Source organism: Mus caroli, unplaced genomic scaffold (assembly GCF_978045245.1).
Source record: "Mus caroli unplaced genomic scaffold, Mus_caroli_1 scaffold_2, whole genome shotgun sequence".
Taxonomy (NCBI): domain Eukaryota; kingdom Metazoa; phylum Chordata; class Mammalia; order Rodentia; family Muridae; genus Mus; species Mus caroli.
The window spans coordinates 59,277,550-59,294,211 of NW_028227257.1; the positions used below are offsets into that span (position 1 = coordinate 59,277,550).

General features: G+C 43.3%; 2 protein-coding genes and 1 non-coding gene across 4 annotated transcripts in view; all 3 read right to left on the bottom strand.

The window, feature by feature from the left end:
• Positions 1–3,975: 3,975 nt before the first annotated feature.
• Positions 3,976–12,183, bottom strand: Ccndbp1 (cyclin D1 binding protein 1). Its single transcript, XM_021153508.2, has 11 exons — positions 11,978–12,183; positions 11,809–11,868; positions 11,464–11,543; positions 10,674–10,755; positions 9,106–9,202; positions 8,880–8,953; positions 8,220–8,296; positions 7,672–7,949; positions 6,631–6,691; positions 4,689–4,735; positions 3,976–4,464 (listed from the first exon to the last, which is right to left on the bottom strand). The coding sequence occupies exons 1-11, from the start codon at positions 12,075–12,077 to the stop codon at positions 4,350–4,352; spliced, it is 1,071 nt and encodes a 356-aa protein (XP_021009167.1). The 5' UTR covers positions 12,078–12,183; the 3' UTR covers positions 3,976–4,349.
• A 565-nt stretch (positions 12,184–12,748) lies between these two features.
• The window catches only part of Tmem62 (transmembrane protein 62), a 31,139-nt gene continuing 27,225 nt past the window's right edge, over positions 12,749–16,662 (bottom strand). For both annotated transcript variants that reach the window (XM_021177647.3, XM_021177638.3), the window contains 2 exons: positions 15,796–15,914; positions 12,749–13,767 (listed from right to left, as the gene is read on the bottom strand). In XM_021177647.3, coding sequence (XP_021033306.1) covers positions 13,441–13,767; positions 15,796–15,914 — 446 coding nt within the window. In that variant the 3' untranslated portion in view covers positions 12,749–13,440. The remainder of the gene's footprint in view (positions 13,768–15,795; positions 15,915–16,662) is intronic.
• On the bottom strand, positions 16,302–16,515 carry LOC115030560 (small nucleolar RNA U3). Its single transcript, XR_003836133.1, has one exon. It is a non-coding gene; the product is annotated as a small nucleolar RNA U3 (small nucleolar RNA).

The window sequence follows — 16,662 nt, forward strand, 5'->3', positions numbered from 1 at the left end:
TCTGTAGATCACGGCCTTGAACTCAGAGATCCGCCTGCCTCTGCCTCCCAGAGGCATGGGATTAAAGGCATGCACCACCACTGCCTGGCTCCAAAATCCATTTGTATCAAGCCAACCTAAAGCAGTCAGAAACACTATTTGTCTTAGACTAAACTCCGTAAGTGATAAAAACAAGCCTTTGAAAAGACACTCAGATAATTTCTCCAAGTATAATGAGATGTTCTGACTACCTTTTCAGAGTACATTCAGATTTGGGGTGTTCAGATGTTTCACACCATTTTATTGCTCATTAACATATCCATTAACCTACATGAATGAAAGACAACCTAATATTTAAATCTACTTCTGATGACATAGAACAATATTGACTAAAAATAGAATTTTCACATAATACTAAAATTACATTAATTCTTTCCCTGGTGGTTATTGTAAAAGACCCAAAGATGAATGGATAGAGCTATTATAACACATAACATAGGACCTGAAAGAATAGACTAAACTTATCTATAGCTAGATCTTCATGAGTGCTGGTGTATTCGGGGGACTCTATTCAGGTCATACACCACACCCCACTGCAGCTTTACCCTGCTTTCCAACATATGATCTTCTAGAGCAGTGGTTCTCAACCTTCTAATGCTGAGGCCCATTAGTACAGTTCCTCGTGTTGTGGTGACCCCCAACCATAAAATTATTTTGTTGCTACTTCATAATTATAATTTTGCTGTTGTTATGCGTCATAATGTAAATATCTGATATTCAGGATATATGACATGTGACCATCAAAGGGGTTCGAGATCCATGGTTGAGAACTGTTGTTCTAGATGCACACAACATATAATTTCATAGCAATGTAGTTGGAAACAATGTATCAAAATCTCTGTCTAAATTATAAATTCATGCGTTTTTTTGCTTTATAAAAGTGTGTTTACATTTGAGAATACATGTTATATTAAACAATGACAAAATGGGTATGTATAAAGAAAACAAATCTTCTTAATAAAGTGGACAAAGCTAACAAATGAGCTTGTGGTGGGTTGACTGAGAATGTTCCCTAAAGGCTCATAAATTAAAACTCTTGGTCCCGAGTTGGTGGAACTGTTTGAGAAGGATTGGGAGGTCTGGCTTGTTGGAGGAAGTGTGTTGCTGGTGGGTGGGCTTTGAAGTTTCAAAAGCCCAAGCCAGGCCCAGTGTCTCTCTTCCTGCAGCCTGTAGATTGAGATGTAGAACTCTCAGCTACTTCTCCAGCCCTATGTCTGCCTGAATGCTGCCATGCTCCTTGTCATGATGACTAATGGACTAAACCTCTGAAACTGTAAGCAAGTCCCAATTAAATGCTCTCTCTTATAAGAGTTGGTATGGTCATGGTGTTTCTTCACATCGATAGAACACTGACTAAGACAGAAATTAGTACCAGGAGAGTGGGTTATTGCTGTGACAGACCAGACCATGATGATTTGGGGAGGATTATGGAAGGACTTTGGAACTTTGGGCTAGAAGTCATTGAGTGCTGAGGGCTCAGTGGGATGTTCTGTAGGAGCTTGGAAGATAAGATTATTGAAAGCAATGAAGACAGTGGAGTTTGTGAACTTTCAAAGGGAAGTAAGGACTCCAAGGGGTCATATTGTGAAGAAGTCTGTGGTGTCTGCTCAGCTGGAGCTGAAGAACTGGATCTGATTAACAAAAGAACAGAACCATTAAGGTAAAACCTTTGCTTTGCTGGGATAAGAAATACTGGTCAGCTGGGGCTGAAGAATCAGCTGCCATTAAGAAGAGACCAGCATCATTGGGGTGAAGTCTTCTGGGAAGTGCTTCCTCAGAGTCAACACACAGAAGCTGTGTTCCAGAGGCAGCCATAGTTATACCTTGTGCTGGCAGCCAGACTTGGTGATGTAAGTTACTCAAGTGGTGCTGTTTTTGAAGGTGTGAATGGGTCATGGGAGCAGCTGAGGCCTGGCAGTTTGTGGCAGGGTTAGAGTTCCTGAACTCAAATTAGAGTAAATCCCAGATATAGAACATGGAGTTACTTGTACTGATGGAGTGTGGTTTTGCTTTGTTCAGATTGTGACTGTACCCTGGTTCTTCCATCTTGAAGTAAGAAAGTATTTAACTTATTTTTGATTTTACAGGAGCCCACAGTTTAGAAACTGAATTTAAAAAGAGATTTTAGGTTTTAAAATACACTTCGATTTTTAAAGAGACTGAACTTTTTAAAGTGTTTGAATTGGTAAAGACTAAGACTTCTAAGTTTATAATGTCTGATCTATTTGCGATTGTCTTAGTCAGTGTTCTATTGCCATGAAGAGACACCATGACCATGGCAACTCTTATAAAGGAAAGCATTTAATTTGGGCTGGCTTACAGTTTCAGAGTTAGTCCACTGTCATCATGGAGGGGAGGCATGACAGCACTCAGGCAGACATGGTGCTGGAGAAGGAGCTGAGAGGTCTACATCTGGATCCGTAGGCAGCAGGAAGAGAGTAATACTAGGCCTGGTTTGAGTATCTGAAACGTCAAAACCCACCCCCAGTGACACATTTCCTCCAACAAGACCACACCTCCTAATAATGCCACTGCCTATGGGCCCGTGGGGGCCATTTTCATTCAAACCACTACAATGCTATTTATTAATCTGAGATCTTGGGGGTGAACCAAAAATAGGAAAGGTTATGACTTAACAGTGATATGTTTGTGTGTCAAGTTGACAAGAGGTCAATTGTGCTGGCTAACTTTATGTCAACTTGACAAAAACTAAAGTTATTTAAAGGAAGAAACCTCAACTGAGAAAATGTCTTCATAAGATCTAGCTGTAAGGCATCTTTGTAATTGATGGGGGAGGGCTCAGCTCATGGTAGGCAGTGCCATCCCTGAGCTGGTGGTCCTGGTTCCAGAGGAAAGCAGGCTGAGCAGGCCATGATGCAGTAAGTCAGTAAGCAGCACTCTGCTGTGGTTTTGATTTGAGCAACACCACCCCAACCTGCATGGACTGTGGAGAGAGCTGCAGTGCGGACAGCAGAGGGCAGGGCACGGAGTCTGAGACTCCACCCATAAAACACAGCCTGAAAAAAAAAAAAAAGAGCCGGGCGTGGTGGCGCACGCCTTTAATCCCAGCACTCGGGAGGCAGAGGCAGGCGGATTTCTGAGTTTGAGGCCAGCCTGGTCTACAAAGTGAGTGCCAGGACAGCCAGGGCTATACAGAGAAACCCTGTCTCAAAACCCCCCCCCCCCCAAAAAAAAAAAAAACCACAGCCTGGATCAGCATCTGTAATCCAGTTATTCAAAGTCGGACCAGGAGAGAACCAGAGTACAATGGAGGAACTCTCAGGGGTAAGGCAGGCTTCCTGTAACTGGGAAAGGAACACTGAGAGATGAGGTTGAATCTGGTCACCTGGCCAGTTGTCATAGGCCAGCTCTCTCTCCTCCCTGCACCTATCTAAAACCCAGGGTCTGGTAAGCATGCCACCTTGCTCCTGTTGTTAACTGCCCTGGGTCACATTTCCCTCCTCCTCCTTCCTTATTTTCCTCTCCCAAAGAACAGACTGAACTGATTTGCAGGCCTGTTGCCTAGTCTCCCGAGAGAGGAAACTGTTCTATCTTGTATGATCGTTTATCTTTACCAGTCTTTCCAATCTACCTCAGCCTATGTTCCCTCTTCTATCAACCCAATACTAACCTTAGTCTTAGACTTTTCTTTTCCACTCATCACATGACATACTAGCAAATGCAGTACTAGCCACTGCCCCAGTCCTTTTTTTTTTTTTTTTTTTTTTTTAATTCTTTTTGAGTCAGGGTCTTTCTGTGAGCTCTTTGGCTGTCCTGGAATATACTATATAGACTAGGCTGGCATCGAACTCAGAAATCTACCTGTCTCTGCCATCCTAGTGCTAGGATTAAAGGTATATGCCAACATGCCTGGCTTATGACAGAAGATTTTAAATGACACTTCAGAGGACACATTAAATGACACATTTAATCACAGTAGGTTAGCATTTTATTGAGATCATTAAAATCTTAATAAAACAATATGCTTTACTGTAGTAAACTAGAGAATAAGTCAACTTCTTTAAGGATTTCCAAAAAACAGCTCAGAGCACAAGTTTGTAGAAATTTGTGTCCAGCACAGAAGCATAGCACATTGTATGATTGGTGGATAACTGCAATCTCTCCTAGCCTGGAGTCTTGGTAACAATCTCTTCTTAAAGACAGAAGCTGCCTTTCTATCCAGCAAACACCCTGTCAAAGCTCCACTTCTAAAAGCAGACGTTAAAAAAACGTAAAAAATAAATAGGTAAAGCAGACACTGGAGCGTGGGTGCGAGAGTGAGGGGAGAAAGAAGAGTAGGGATCGGAGGCTCACAGTTCAGCTGCACGCTGAGTAAGCGCCTTAATTCTGTTCATGCAATGGTCAACGGCATTAATGAGTAAAGGGATCCAGCTATCTCCTGGCTGGGGGCTCACATGACTTGCTCTGGAATAAAACAGAAAAAAAAAAAAAAATCAAGTTAACACGATGTGAAGGGAAAAGCATTCCCAGGAAGTGCAGAGAAGAAACTATGGTAAGAAGGGATTCCTCTTCAAAGACTGGCTGCTCCACACCCCTACCCATACCCGCATGCTATTCTAAAATGAGGCAGAATAGCTGGGCAGATGATTTTAGTCTCAAAGCACACAGGGAGAAGTCTTCATACTTACTTTGTAATTTCAAGAGCCTTTATTAAAACAGACACCAATCTCGCAGACTAGAAAAGGAACAGAGATAACATTCACTCTGAGCCATGGCACCAAAAGAAAGGAGAACTTGAAGATACAATTAATGATGATAACAGAATCATTTCAAAAGAGCCTTAAAGTGGGTGGAGGAAATGTTTTGGTGTTCTGAAACTATGAAGACCTGAAGAACTACCGGAGTTTGAACTTCCAGCACTCATGTTAAAAAAAAAAAAGTCTTGACTGCTAAGGGCTGATGAGATGGCTCAGTGGGTAAGCATGCTTGCTGTCATGACAACCTGAATATGATTCTTGGGACCCACATGATGGAAGGACTCCCACAAGCTATACTCGGGTCTCTACACATACAACTGTGACTTACATATGCATACACAATCAATCAATCAATACATAGATGGATGAATGAATGAAATTTAACACTGACTAGGTTCTTTTCTGTTTAACAAGATCTTAGGAACACCTCTGGCATAACATTTATATGTTTTCAACAGTTTTAATTTTGTTTGTTTTTTGAGACAAGGTTTCTCTATGTAGCCCTGGCTGTCTTGGAACTTATGTAGACCAGGCTAGATTCAAACTAAGAGATCCATCTACCTCTGCCTCTGGGGTGCTGGGATTAAAGGCATGTGCTACCACACCCAGCTCATCTTTAATATTTTTAATTTGGAACAAGGATAATCTTAACCTCGCAGAAGAATGGTGAGTTTTAAGGCAGCCTGAATTACACACAGGAAGAATTTCTTTTTAAAAGGAGACCCTAACAGTTATAATAGCTCAGGCTCGGAGGCAGAAATGGCATATGGTCCTGTTTAGAACTTTAAGAAGCTCAAGACAGTTAAGACGGGAAATCTCAAGACCTGAGGTAGAGCTGGAATTTAGTTCTTAAAAAGTTAATGCCAAAAAAGTTAATGTTCCAAAGAATCTGCCATCCTGAAGAGTTCTGCACATTAATCAATCTTCCTCCATCTATCTTATCAAATATTGAAACCAATACATCTTGTAAAATGTGAATTGCTTGGCAGGATCACTTCCCTGCTAGTTACATCAGTGAGATGAACTGGAGGTCATTAAAAACAAACAGAACTATAAAGTTATAGCATTTCACGAATACAATCAAATCACAAATACATATATATATTATACATACAAAATATATGTTGTGGTACTGATTCAGTGTAATCAGATCCTGTGGCTAAGAGTGTTTGCAAGCATAAGGACAAGAGTTCAAACCCAAGCACACATAAAAAAATGACGGATGACCATGTGTGTATCTGTTACCCCAGCGCTGTGGGCACAGAGGCAAGGCGATCGCTGGGCTTGCTGGCTGCAAGACCAGCTCCAGGTTCAGTGAGTGAACTGTCTCAGGGTAATCAGGAAGAGTGACAGAGCCTCTGAGTGTGCACACATTCACCTGCACACAAACATGGACATACGTGCCCCTCCTCCCCAGCTAAATAAAAAATGTTAAACGACTGTTCCTTAATGCACTGCTTTCTAAGATGTTTGGACTTCTTTTCAAACAATTATTCAAGTAGTTCTAAAAGAATTAAAATATCAGAGGCTAGAGAGATGGCTCAGTGATTAAGAGCACTAATTGCTCTTCCAGAGGTCCTGAGTTCAATTCCCAGCAACCACATGGTAGCTCACAACCATCTGTAATGGGATCTGTAACCCTCTTCTGGCGTGTCTGAAGAAAGCAATAATGTACTCATATACATAAAATAAATAAATCAATCTTTAAAAAGAAAAAGAATTAAAGTATCAAAGCACATGGCTATTATAAAAAGAGTTCAGCTAGTATTTATCAAGCACAAATACACACAAGAACTATGAAGATATTTTATCTGCACACAAGTTTGGTGACGATATAAATGCTCTATAAATACTAATGAAAGCTGGTACTTACACTGATCCGCACAGTGAGGTGGCACACAGGTGGGTATACGCTCAGAACCAAGTCATCCACACTAAGAGAAGCAGACAAACGGAACCATTAACCACAGAAAGGGGGCAGAGCTCAGCGTGGCTGTTCCCAGTACACAACCAACTCAGTTCCTTAATTTAAGCAGGCATGCAATGCAGAAGCAACCCAACCAATGTTTACTGGGATAAACATGTACTATTTAGGAAGCTGGGGGGCGGGGGGGGGGGAACGTGCGTGGTTCACAGGATGGGGAATTAGTTCTGTCAAAGACATGAGGATTCAAAACCATCAGTTCAGTGATACTGACAGAGTTCATCAATGGAAACTAAACATGTTAGGCAAAAGGACCTCTTCAGAAGAGGCCACTACTTTTAACCATGTGACTAAATTTATTACTACTAAGCAGGAAAATCAACATCAGGTGCCCCCCAGCAGGATATAAAGGAAAGTACAAAACACTCTAACTTTTGACCCAAAATGTTTAACTTTGTTACTACTTATAAATCCAAATCGTTGTGTATCTACCATATGTAATTCTGAAATGCCAATGTCAAGTCAGACCAGAAGGGACAGAGACTATTTAAGATTGTAAGAAATTAAACAGATGCCAAGCAAATGTAGAAAGAGATCTTAATGAAACTCAGAATGTAGTTAAGACATTTTGAGACAAATAGAGAACTCTAAGCATTAGATATTATTATTACATCGAATGTTAAATTTCTTGAATGTGACTCTGTGTCTGTTCTTAGGAGGTGGCTGATAAAATATTCATGGGTGAAAAGTCACTTATGCCTTTATGATTTAGGAAAAGCATATCATACCTACTTATCAAGAAGTAAATACACAGGGGCAAGAGGTGAACAGAAGCCAAATAAAGGATGTACAGCTACTGACTTAAGTATTTTTTCAATTTTCCTTTAGGCTTGAAAATTTTCAAAACACAAAAAGCTGGAAGAATCCCTGGAGCAACGGCATCAGCCCAGATCCCAATACTCCTGTTTTCCCGGTGCAACCCACGCTTACCTGGGGCTGATCTCATCAGAAATGTCCACGATGTCATCCAGCTGGGCCACCTCATCCTTCTTCCCATTCTCAGCCACCAAGATCCGGATTTTCTTGAGCGAAGCTCGGGATGCTCTCACCAGCGCCAGGCACGGGATTATGAGTTCTTGATCTTCCTCTGACCAGTATGAGTCCTGATTGCTGGGAAGCCCTAACACACCATCCTCATCACTGTGGCTGTCGGAGTTGTCTTCAGAATCATTCAAGAGGCCGCTGTAAGGGTCACATTCTTCTACAGCCTAAGACATACCATCATATTTGCGAATAAAAAACACACCACCACCATCAGCCACCTGCCTTGCTATATCGGCTACAAAACTGAATCGATTTAGAAACCAACATTCTCATTCTGCTTGTCCAGCAAGGAGCAGAGGAGGCAATGAGAAACAAGCCAAACACAGTGAGAGACAGAGGGCAGGACAGGAGTGAGCGTGGGACTATTCAGTCAAGCTGCGGGCAACCCCTGCCTTTATGATCAGTTCTCAGGAAAGACGGGTAAGTGCCCTCACCTGCTCCATTTCTTCATGTGCATCTTTCACAAAATCCACACTCTTGGTCAGCATCAAAAGGGCTGCAGCTTTGTTATCTATGAATGAAAAATCAGAAGCACTAGAATTAGAGGAGAAACCTAACCGTTTTCTTAAGTTCACAAAGGGAAACCAGCACTGCTTTAATTCTCTTATTACACCCTCTGCCTAGACAGTTTTTAATTTCACCTAAAACTGTCTCATAGTGTTTATTACCACATTCTCTTGAGAGCCACTCACAGTCTGCCTGGCTCTGTTTTATAGCTCTTTCAGCGAGCTCACCCATGCTGTTCCTGGCACAGTAATAGGAGAGCAACTAGAGAGAGCAACTATCTGTTCAACTAGAGAGAGAGCGCCACAGTAAGAGGAGTCGTCTGAATTGAACAGTTGTGCTCAGTGGCACGGCGCTTGACTGGCCCACCCTGGGCTCAATCCCCAGCACTGCCAAAACCAAACCAAACCAAACATGAGCATAAGGAATGGCAAAAAGTATCAAATCAATTAATATCAATGAAAATAAACTATATGTTATTTCACTAAAGTCTTCACAGAAATGAAAATATGTCTATAAGGCACAGCTGGAAGCTAGACCCGAGAGGCCTCTCTGCTCTGGCCAGCAGGTCATAGTTTACTCCTACCCACCTTTTGGGATCTCAGGCACCTGTTGGCATGCGACTGAGACACTATTGCAGGAAATCAGGTCACCATTCTCAGTGCTGGAGAAAGGAATTAACAAGGACATATCAATAACCTAGGTTTCTGCCTCCCAATAAGGTCCAAGATGAGTGACTTTGCTCTGAGGGCCAATTTTCCCTCCCTGAGTGAAGGAACCCCACTAACCGTTAGCCCACACTGCAGCACCCACTACCTCTGAGATGGAGCAGTAAGAAGCACTTCCAGGAGCTGAGCCATGCCGTCCACGATGTCCAGGACAGCATTCCGTACCAGCTTTCTCAGGGTGATTCCTATGGCCAAACCCAAACTCGAAGTTGCCTGCCCGGTCATTTCAAATGTCACCACCTGCTTTCTGGAGTGTTCGAGAACCACGCGGTAACTGATACCCACATGCTTTAAATCACACACCAGTGCGAGGCTTAAGCCTCCTTAAATTCTCAGGTCATTTTATTGATCCTCCTGCCACTGCCTAGAGCTGTTCTCCAACAGTTTTGGAGCAAGTCTTTCCATTGTATTCATTCACTAAGGATGCCAGCCCTTTGATAACTGTGAGCAGAACACTGGCTGTGTAAAGCATGTGTTAGTAACCCTGATAAACTATGTTATGCTTTCATTGATTCTCTCTGTAGAGCTTCAATGACGCCATAAATCTACGGGCCAGGGTACGTTAACTTGTGAAGGGGTTTGCAATAGGTTATGATGTAATGCTAGGTGGAGGAGGGTCGGGATGGCCTGGGTATGGGTATGGAGCTGAGATCCAGCAAACATATGTAGGAATTAGAATGGACTAAAAAGAAGAGGAATTAGGAGCTGAGAAGACAGCATATTTGGGAAAGTGCCAGTTACATAACCATGATGTCTTGGGTACAGTTCCCAGAACCTACATGAGAAAGGCCGACACACTCGAGTGTTCCCATGATGCCAGTGCAGGGGAAGCAGAGCTAGGAGGCTCCCTGGGAAATCAGTGAACTCCAATGAAGACTCTCTCAAAACCACAAGACACTGGCCTCCATGTGTACAAATATACACATGCATAAGTACCTGAATAAACATGTGCACCTTCATACATCACAGACACAAATAATAGATGATTTTTTTTATAAAGGGTCAGTTGAGGGGCTGAAGATATGGCTCAGCACTGAAGAGCACTTAGTGCTCTTCCAGAGAACCCAGGGCCAAGTCCTACAACCCACACGGCAGCGCACACACTGTCTGTAACTTCAGTTCCAGGGAACCCAACACCCTCTTCTGACCTCAGCAAGGACCACATACATGTGGTACACAGACACACATGCAGACAAAGTGCCCATACCCATAAAATAAAATAAAAAATGTAACAGCCAGTTGAGATGGCTCAGCAGGTAAAAGCACTTGCTGCACACGCCTGATGATCTGAGTTGAATTCCAGGAACCCACGGTGGAAGGAGAGAGCCCATGTGTGTACCTGCACACACACACACACACACACACACACACACACACAAAACAGTAATGACGGAAAGTCACAGTTACATAGCATCTGTACTTTCACATAAGGGAGTGCCACAAAGGTCACTCACATATAAAATTATCTTTGATTTTATTTCACAGGAAAGTCACATGCTCATAATGAAGAAAAGCAAACGTGGATAATATGTTTATGTATAAATATATAATATTACCCTGAAGATAAACATATAATGTTTACATGTCAGGATATAGTCTACTACCTTAGCAAAGCCCTAGCCCATGAATACAACACTACTGTGTATGGTCACTTACCCTGGTCCTTAGGAAGTGAATAATACACTGTAATTATTTGCTCGATGGCAACACGGACTTGCTCACAGATCCTCTGGGTTTCCTATGAGGTGATGGACCAAATTCAGAAAGAATGTTCAACATCAATGCTGTCAACCCATTTACTAAGGAAGAGACCAAACATCTATAGTGCATGGTTAATTCTTTTATGAAAACTTGTCATGAGTCAGGCCTTATAATGTACTCATTCCACACTAGAAAGAAATTAGGTAGACACCTGACAATTATAAAAAGCATTACAAAAAGAAGGACAGCCTTGGCTGTCCTGGAACTTGCTCTGTAGACCAGGCTGGTCTTGAACTCAAGAGAGCCGCCAGCCCCTGCCTCCTAAGTGCTGGGATTAAAGGTGTGTACCAGCAGCAGCAACAGCAACATCTTAATACTAAAGGGTTTTATATAACAGGTGCTGCTTAGATACTGCAAAGACATTTAACTCCTCCTCTGCTATTTATTGACCCGAGCCTCTAAACCTGCTTACTCATCGGTCAGATGGGGAATATGTATGTGAAAGTGCTATAAATCAACAAGGGCTTTGAAAGTTAAGAGGAACTAACCTGGCTGGGTTTCAGACTAAATTTAGAAGACCTTTCTAACCCTATGCACCTGGCTATTTGGTCTTTACAACAATCCCATGTGGTAAGAACTGTAACCGCGCTTGCTAAGTGGGGGAAATAAGTGTGGCTTGAATGTGAAGGGTAAGAAAACGGGAGGATTCTTAAGGAGAAAATAACCCTCCGGAAGCAAAGCTCACCTGTGGAGATGGCGATGGAAGTTTAGAGAAGTGCGTTGTCAGAACAGTGGCTTCCCCGTTCACTTTCACTGCTGCCTCATCTGGGGGTGCCAGAGGCGGCAGGGGGTCAAAGTTAGTGTTAAAAGGTTAAAGTTGCTACTTGGACTTTTTAGATAACGCGTCCCTTCTCCACTCTAATCAACATCTCCAAAACAACTCCAGAAATCGTTTTATATTTCTGCTTCAAGTGCGGAGAATGGGTGGGATAAGGGATGAGGACGGGAGACATTGTCATCTCAGGGGACAGCAGAGGGAAGGTTAGGATGCAGGGAGATGAGGGAAGAGCCCGCAACGGCAGACACTCACTGAGTCTTCTCCAAAACATTTCTCGATTAAATTCCTCCGCTGTCTCCTGGGCTTCGCCGACTTGAGGAAGGCCGGATCACCCCGAAAGCAAAAAGTCAGGTGAGAGGAGCCCTGACCGGACGCCCGACATCCCTACCCGGAGCCCGGGGTGCAGATTCCCATAACTCACCCCGTACTCGAGGCAGAAGAGACCGTAGCTCCTCTGCTAAGTGCCGGAGCTGCTCCAGAGGCGGAGCAAGGAAGGGGACTGCGGCTGTCGAGCTCGCCATCGCAGGCTCTCTCTGGGAACCAGCTAAGACGCTTAAGCCATTTGGCCCCGCCGCAGTACTTCCGGTGCTGAAAAACTCATCCCGTTTCCGGCAACACACAGCGCGTCCCGCCCCTTCCTTCTCAGTGTAGCGACCCCGCCTTCCCAGACAGCCAGGCCATCCGTCCACGCCTCCGCCCCTAGAGACCCGCCCACTCAGGGACAAGACCACGCCTCCCCGCGCCCTGGAAACCTGCCCACTCCCCCTGGCCCGGCCTAGAGACCCAGCCACGCCTCCTTCACCTGCCCTCCCCTCAGATCTAGAGACTTTTTCCAGTCCCTGGCTACACCCCACCACCCATCCCTCCATGACACTAGGCCACTCAAAAGACCCAGCCAGGCATCTTCTGACCTACTAGAGACCTGGCCACTCTTCTATGTAACTGAGCTTTTTCCCTGCAAATATGTTCGTGGCAGTGCCTGCAGAGGCCAGAGAAGGAATCAGATCCCCAGGACCCGGAGTTACACTGTGTGAGTGAAGGGAATCGAACCTGTGACCTTTGGAAGAGCAGCCAGCACTCTTAACTGCTGACTCCAGCTCCCTGGTGATTCTTTCTCCAAGCCCCCAAACCAGGCCCACTTTCTGGTTCCCATATGTTTATCAACATTGCAGATCCGTTTGTGATATTTCTTTGTTAATACTTATCTTTTATTATTTTTTAATCACGTGTAAGTCAGTGCACATATGAATGTAGGTGCCCACAGTGGCTCTGGCCTGGAGCTAGAGTTACAGGCAGTTGTGAGCATCTGACATGGTTGCTAGGGATTGAACTCAGGTCTTCTGGAGGTAAAGTACATGCTCTTAGCCACTGATCTCTCCAACCCATTGTTTATGGCTACCATTCATTCATTTATTTGATTAGTTGAAAACAACCTTGGCTAAGGAAGCAGTAAGCCCATGATCACTGGGGGAACAGGCTGGGAAGTCAAGTCTCAGGAGCAGTAAAGGTCCAGGACAAGTTTCCACACGCTCCCTAGGCAGAAAATGATATCCTAAACTCCAAGTTCGGGCTGGATGCTTTTCACAGGATGACCCTAATAAACACAGTAGTACCAAGGGACTCAGTGACACAGAGACCCCACTGTGGCAATCTTCTTGATTAGGGCTCTTTGCCTCCTGAGGAAGAATCAGTTGTTAGACTTTTCTGCAGTCCACACAGCAAGAATCAGTAGTAAACATTTCCAACATTCAGATGTCCAAGGAGTGACTGCTTCCTGAAGCTCACCCACTGATACTGGCTTTCCCATCTGCCACAGGGCAGAGATCTGGGCCACAAATGTGGAGGCTGGACTTCTTCCAGGCTGCTAGCTGTAAGCCATGGACTTCAGGAGCTCAGATGGCTTTTTAACTGCACCATGAATATTCCAAGTTCAGTGGAGTTCAATGTCCACACACGGTAAATGAACACAGGTGTCAGCAATGTCAACCAGGTCCTCAATGGAGAGAATGTAAAGGCTAGGGAGCCATATGTCACATGAAGAAAGTAGCAAGAATAAACCTGCCATATGTACAGTAGAAGCATAAGTAGGTAAACAGGTATAATCTTCCAGTATTTTCCCTGGTGGAGATGAGACCTGAAGCTGTGACCAAAGCAGCGATGTAGCAAACTCCAGCATACGTAAGCCATCAAGGGGATGTTAAAGAACACCAGCTAGAAAAAAGGAGACAGGACCATTAACTTACCACCAAGCCCTGCCCTGGGAAGGGTTGGGACTCAGTAACTTCTCCTAATATGTCTTTAGTTTAGATGTCGGTTTTTTCTTGGGGTTGGGAGATGAGGATAGAACTCAGGAATTTGCATACAGTGGGCAAGCACTCTACTCCCGAGCTATGTTCCAACTCTTATATGTCTGCTTTTTTTTTTTTTTTTTTTTTTTTGAGACAAAGTTTCTGTTTGACTGTCCTGGAACTAGCTCTGTAGACCAGGCTGGTTTCGAACTCAGAGATCCACATGTCTCTGCCTCCTGAGTGCTAGGATCAAAGGTTTGCACCACCATACCCAGCATATGTCTGATTTTTAATGCATTGATCATACTCTTTGTTAGAGAACAGTTGACCTATAGTTAACTGTGTATTTGCCTGTCCTTTTGTTTACCTTAAAGGTAGGCATGATTTATGTTGAAGTCGCTACTGTAATACAGTTATACTGTAATAAAGATATATACAGTGTTTACATTGGAAATGAACTGAGTAATCTCCATAGGCACACAACAGAGTATAGATTCTATGTGAACAGAGTGACAGGAGGACTTAGGTATCAGTATTGAGGTAGCATTCTGAGTACTAAAATCTAAATTAGATATAGGTTATAATCCAGGTGTAGTTGTGTGTGGTTCATTCAACAAATATCCATAAAGCACCGATTACACAGCAGGCACTGTGCTAGGCTCTAGGTTAAAGGCACATTGGTGAACAAGTAACAAAACCAAAAGGGAGTGGGGTGGATGAAGGTGGGATGGGTGTCAGGCTAGGGAGGAGTGATTAAGAGCAATCACTGCTTTTACAGAGGACCCAAGTTTGAGTTCCAGCACCCACATGAACACTCACAACTGTTGGTAAACATTAAAACAAGGGTTCTGAAGCCCTCTTCTGGTCTCCCAGGGCACTGTAGTCACATGACACACAAACATATATACAGGTAAAATACTCACATACATAAAATAAAAATTAAATGGCTCCATTAAATACATACATATATATTACAGACAAACATGTATTTTGAAACACACTTATGGGTTGTGATAAGTTCAATGACAGGAATAATTGGCTCATGAAAGGGTAACTAGGCAACAGACTCTTTGAAGCATGAAGGGCAGCAATGAGTAGCTGAGGGAGGTACACTCTGAGGAGAAGAAACAGAAGTCCAGGATTGGGAGACATCCTAGGCTCTTTAAGGCAATACCTGCTGACCACTAAATCAGGTGGACGTTGGAGACAGAGCCACTGGCTAAGGATGCAAATAAGTTGTGTGTTTATTTTAAAGGAATTGAATATAGACTACTTTATCAGTGTTTCCCAAACAAGAACACTGGAAAGAGGATGTCCCATAGTATGTTCCAGAGACATAGTGCCACCTTCTTAACATGTTCCTGCTAAGACAGCACTGGGAAGTCCAGCTCTACTTTTTGAACAGCAGCGTTTTCCTTAGATAACTCAATTCTCCTTATGTGTCCATTTTTTCTTTTCATCCCTCTGAAACATTTTCCCTCAATATAATCAGTTTTTAAAACTTGGCAATGTAAAATTTATTCTACAATAAAACTCTATTTCCTTTTCATCAATGAAAGAGTGTGATAAAAACTGGGCATAGTAGTGCACAGAGGCAGGAGGATTTTGGTTAGTCTGAGGCCTGTCTGGTCTATATAGTTTCAGAACAGCCAGGGCTATAGAGAGACCTTGCCTCACCCCACCCCATCCCTAAAAGCACAATGGAACAAGAACAAGAACCCTGAAGTGACACAATGTATTTTAGATGTCCAAAGTTACTTCTCAGCCTTTTGGCTAAAAATAGATATAGATGTTACAAAAGAGAAGAGGGAAAAAACAAAAGGAGTGCAAACCATGGGCTATTAGACACTGCTGTGCAAGTGAGCAGGAAAGACGCTGCAGAGTAGGATCTGGAGCTCCTGTCACATGGTTAGTCCCATAGGGCCTGGGGGTTCCTCTGGGGACCTCTTACCTGTATAATTCCATTCATAAATGTTAGACCACCTTGCAGGAAATGTCCATCAACAAATATCCCAAATGAAAAGCAGCAACCCAATTTGCCATCAATTATCTCACCAACAAACCACGGTCCTGAGGGAGTGATGGACAGAGAAGCAGAAGTGTTACAACTGAGTCTTGGCCAGCGAGTTCACCTACTGGGTTAGGACACCTGTCGCCAAGCCTGGCCACCTGAATTCAGTTCCTGTGACCCACATAGTGGAAGGAGAGAACTGACTCTTGCAGATTGTCCTCTGACTGCCAAATAAACACTGTGGCACATATGTCCACACATATAAACACACATTGAAAATAAATAAAAATAAAATTTAAAGTATGAGTCTGATTGCATATTTTACAAAACAACTTTATGGGAATAAGCAAGAGACATGAAACTCAACACCACTAAGCATTTTGCTTTGTGGCATCTCTTCTTTGATAATCATTGTTTCCTACCTGACATTCTTTTTTTTTTTTAAGTCCACTCAGACTGCATTCCCTCCCTCTCACTCTCCTGAAGGACAGAAGAACAATCATCAATGGCAAGAGGCAGCTGCACTCAAGCAGCACCTACAGCCGGCTTCACGCTCAGGAGGGGCGCTATGTCTCATCCTCCTGGTTTTGGGTGCTCTACACAGTCAGAGAAACTTCTCTAGTAATGAACTATAGAAGTGATCCCTGAAAGTATAGTCTTTCTACCTGACATTCTAACCAGCCATCTTCTCTACACTTTTCTGGATGATGAAATCATTTTAGTCTATGATATACTTGAAATAGGTATATAGTTTATAAATTTTGAAAACACCATCACACTCAAGATTTTTAACATTCTGCTGTAATA

Excerpts from the sequence above, each read along its gene's own strand:
- Ccndbp1 (XM_021153508.2), bottom strand. The coding sequence starts at position 12,077 with ATGGCGAGCTCGACAGCCGCAGTCCCCTTCCTTGCTCCGCCTCTGGAG. Across the intron at positions 8,954-9,105 it reads CTTACTGCTCCATCTCAGAG|CACTGAGAATGGTGACCTGA; the intron begins GTAGTGGGTGCT and ends TCCTTTCTCCAG. Across the intron at positions 6,692-7,671 it reads TCTGATGAGATCAGCCCCAG|TGTGGATGACTTGGTTCTGA; the intron begins GTAAGCGTGGGT and ends TGCTTCTCTTAG.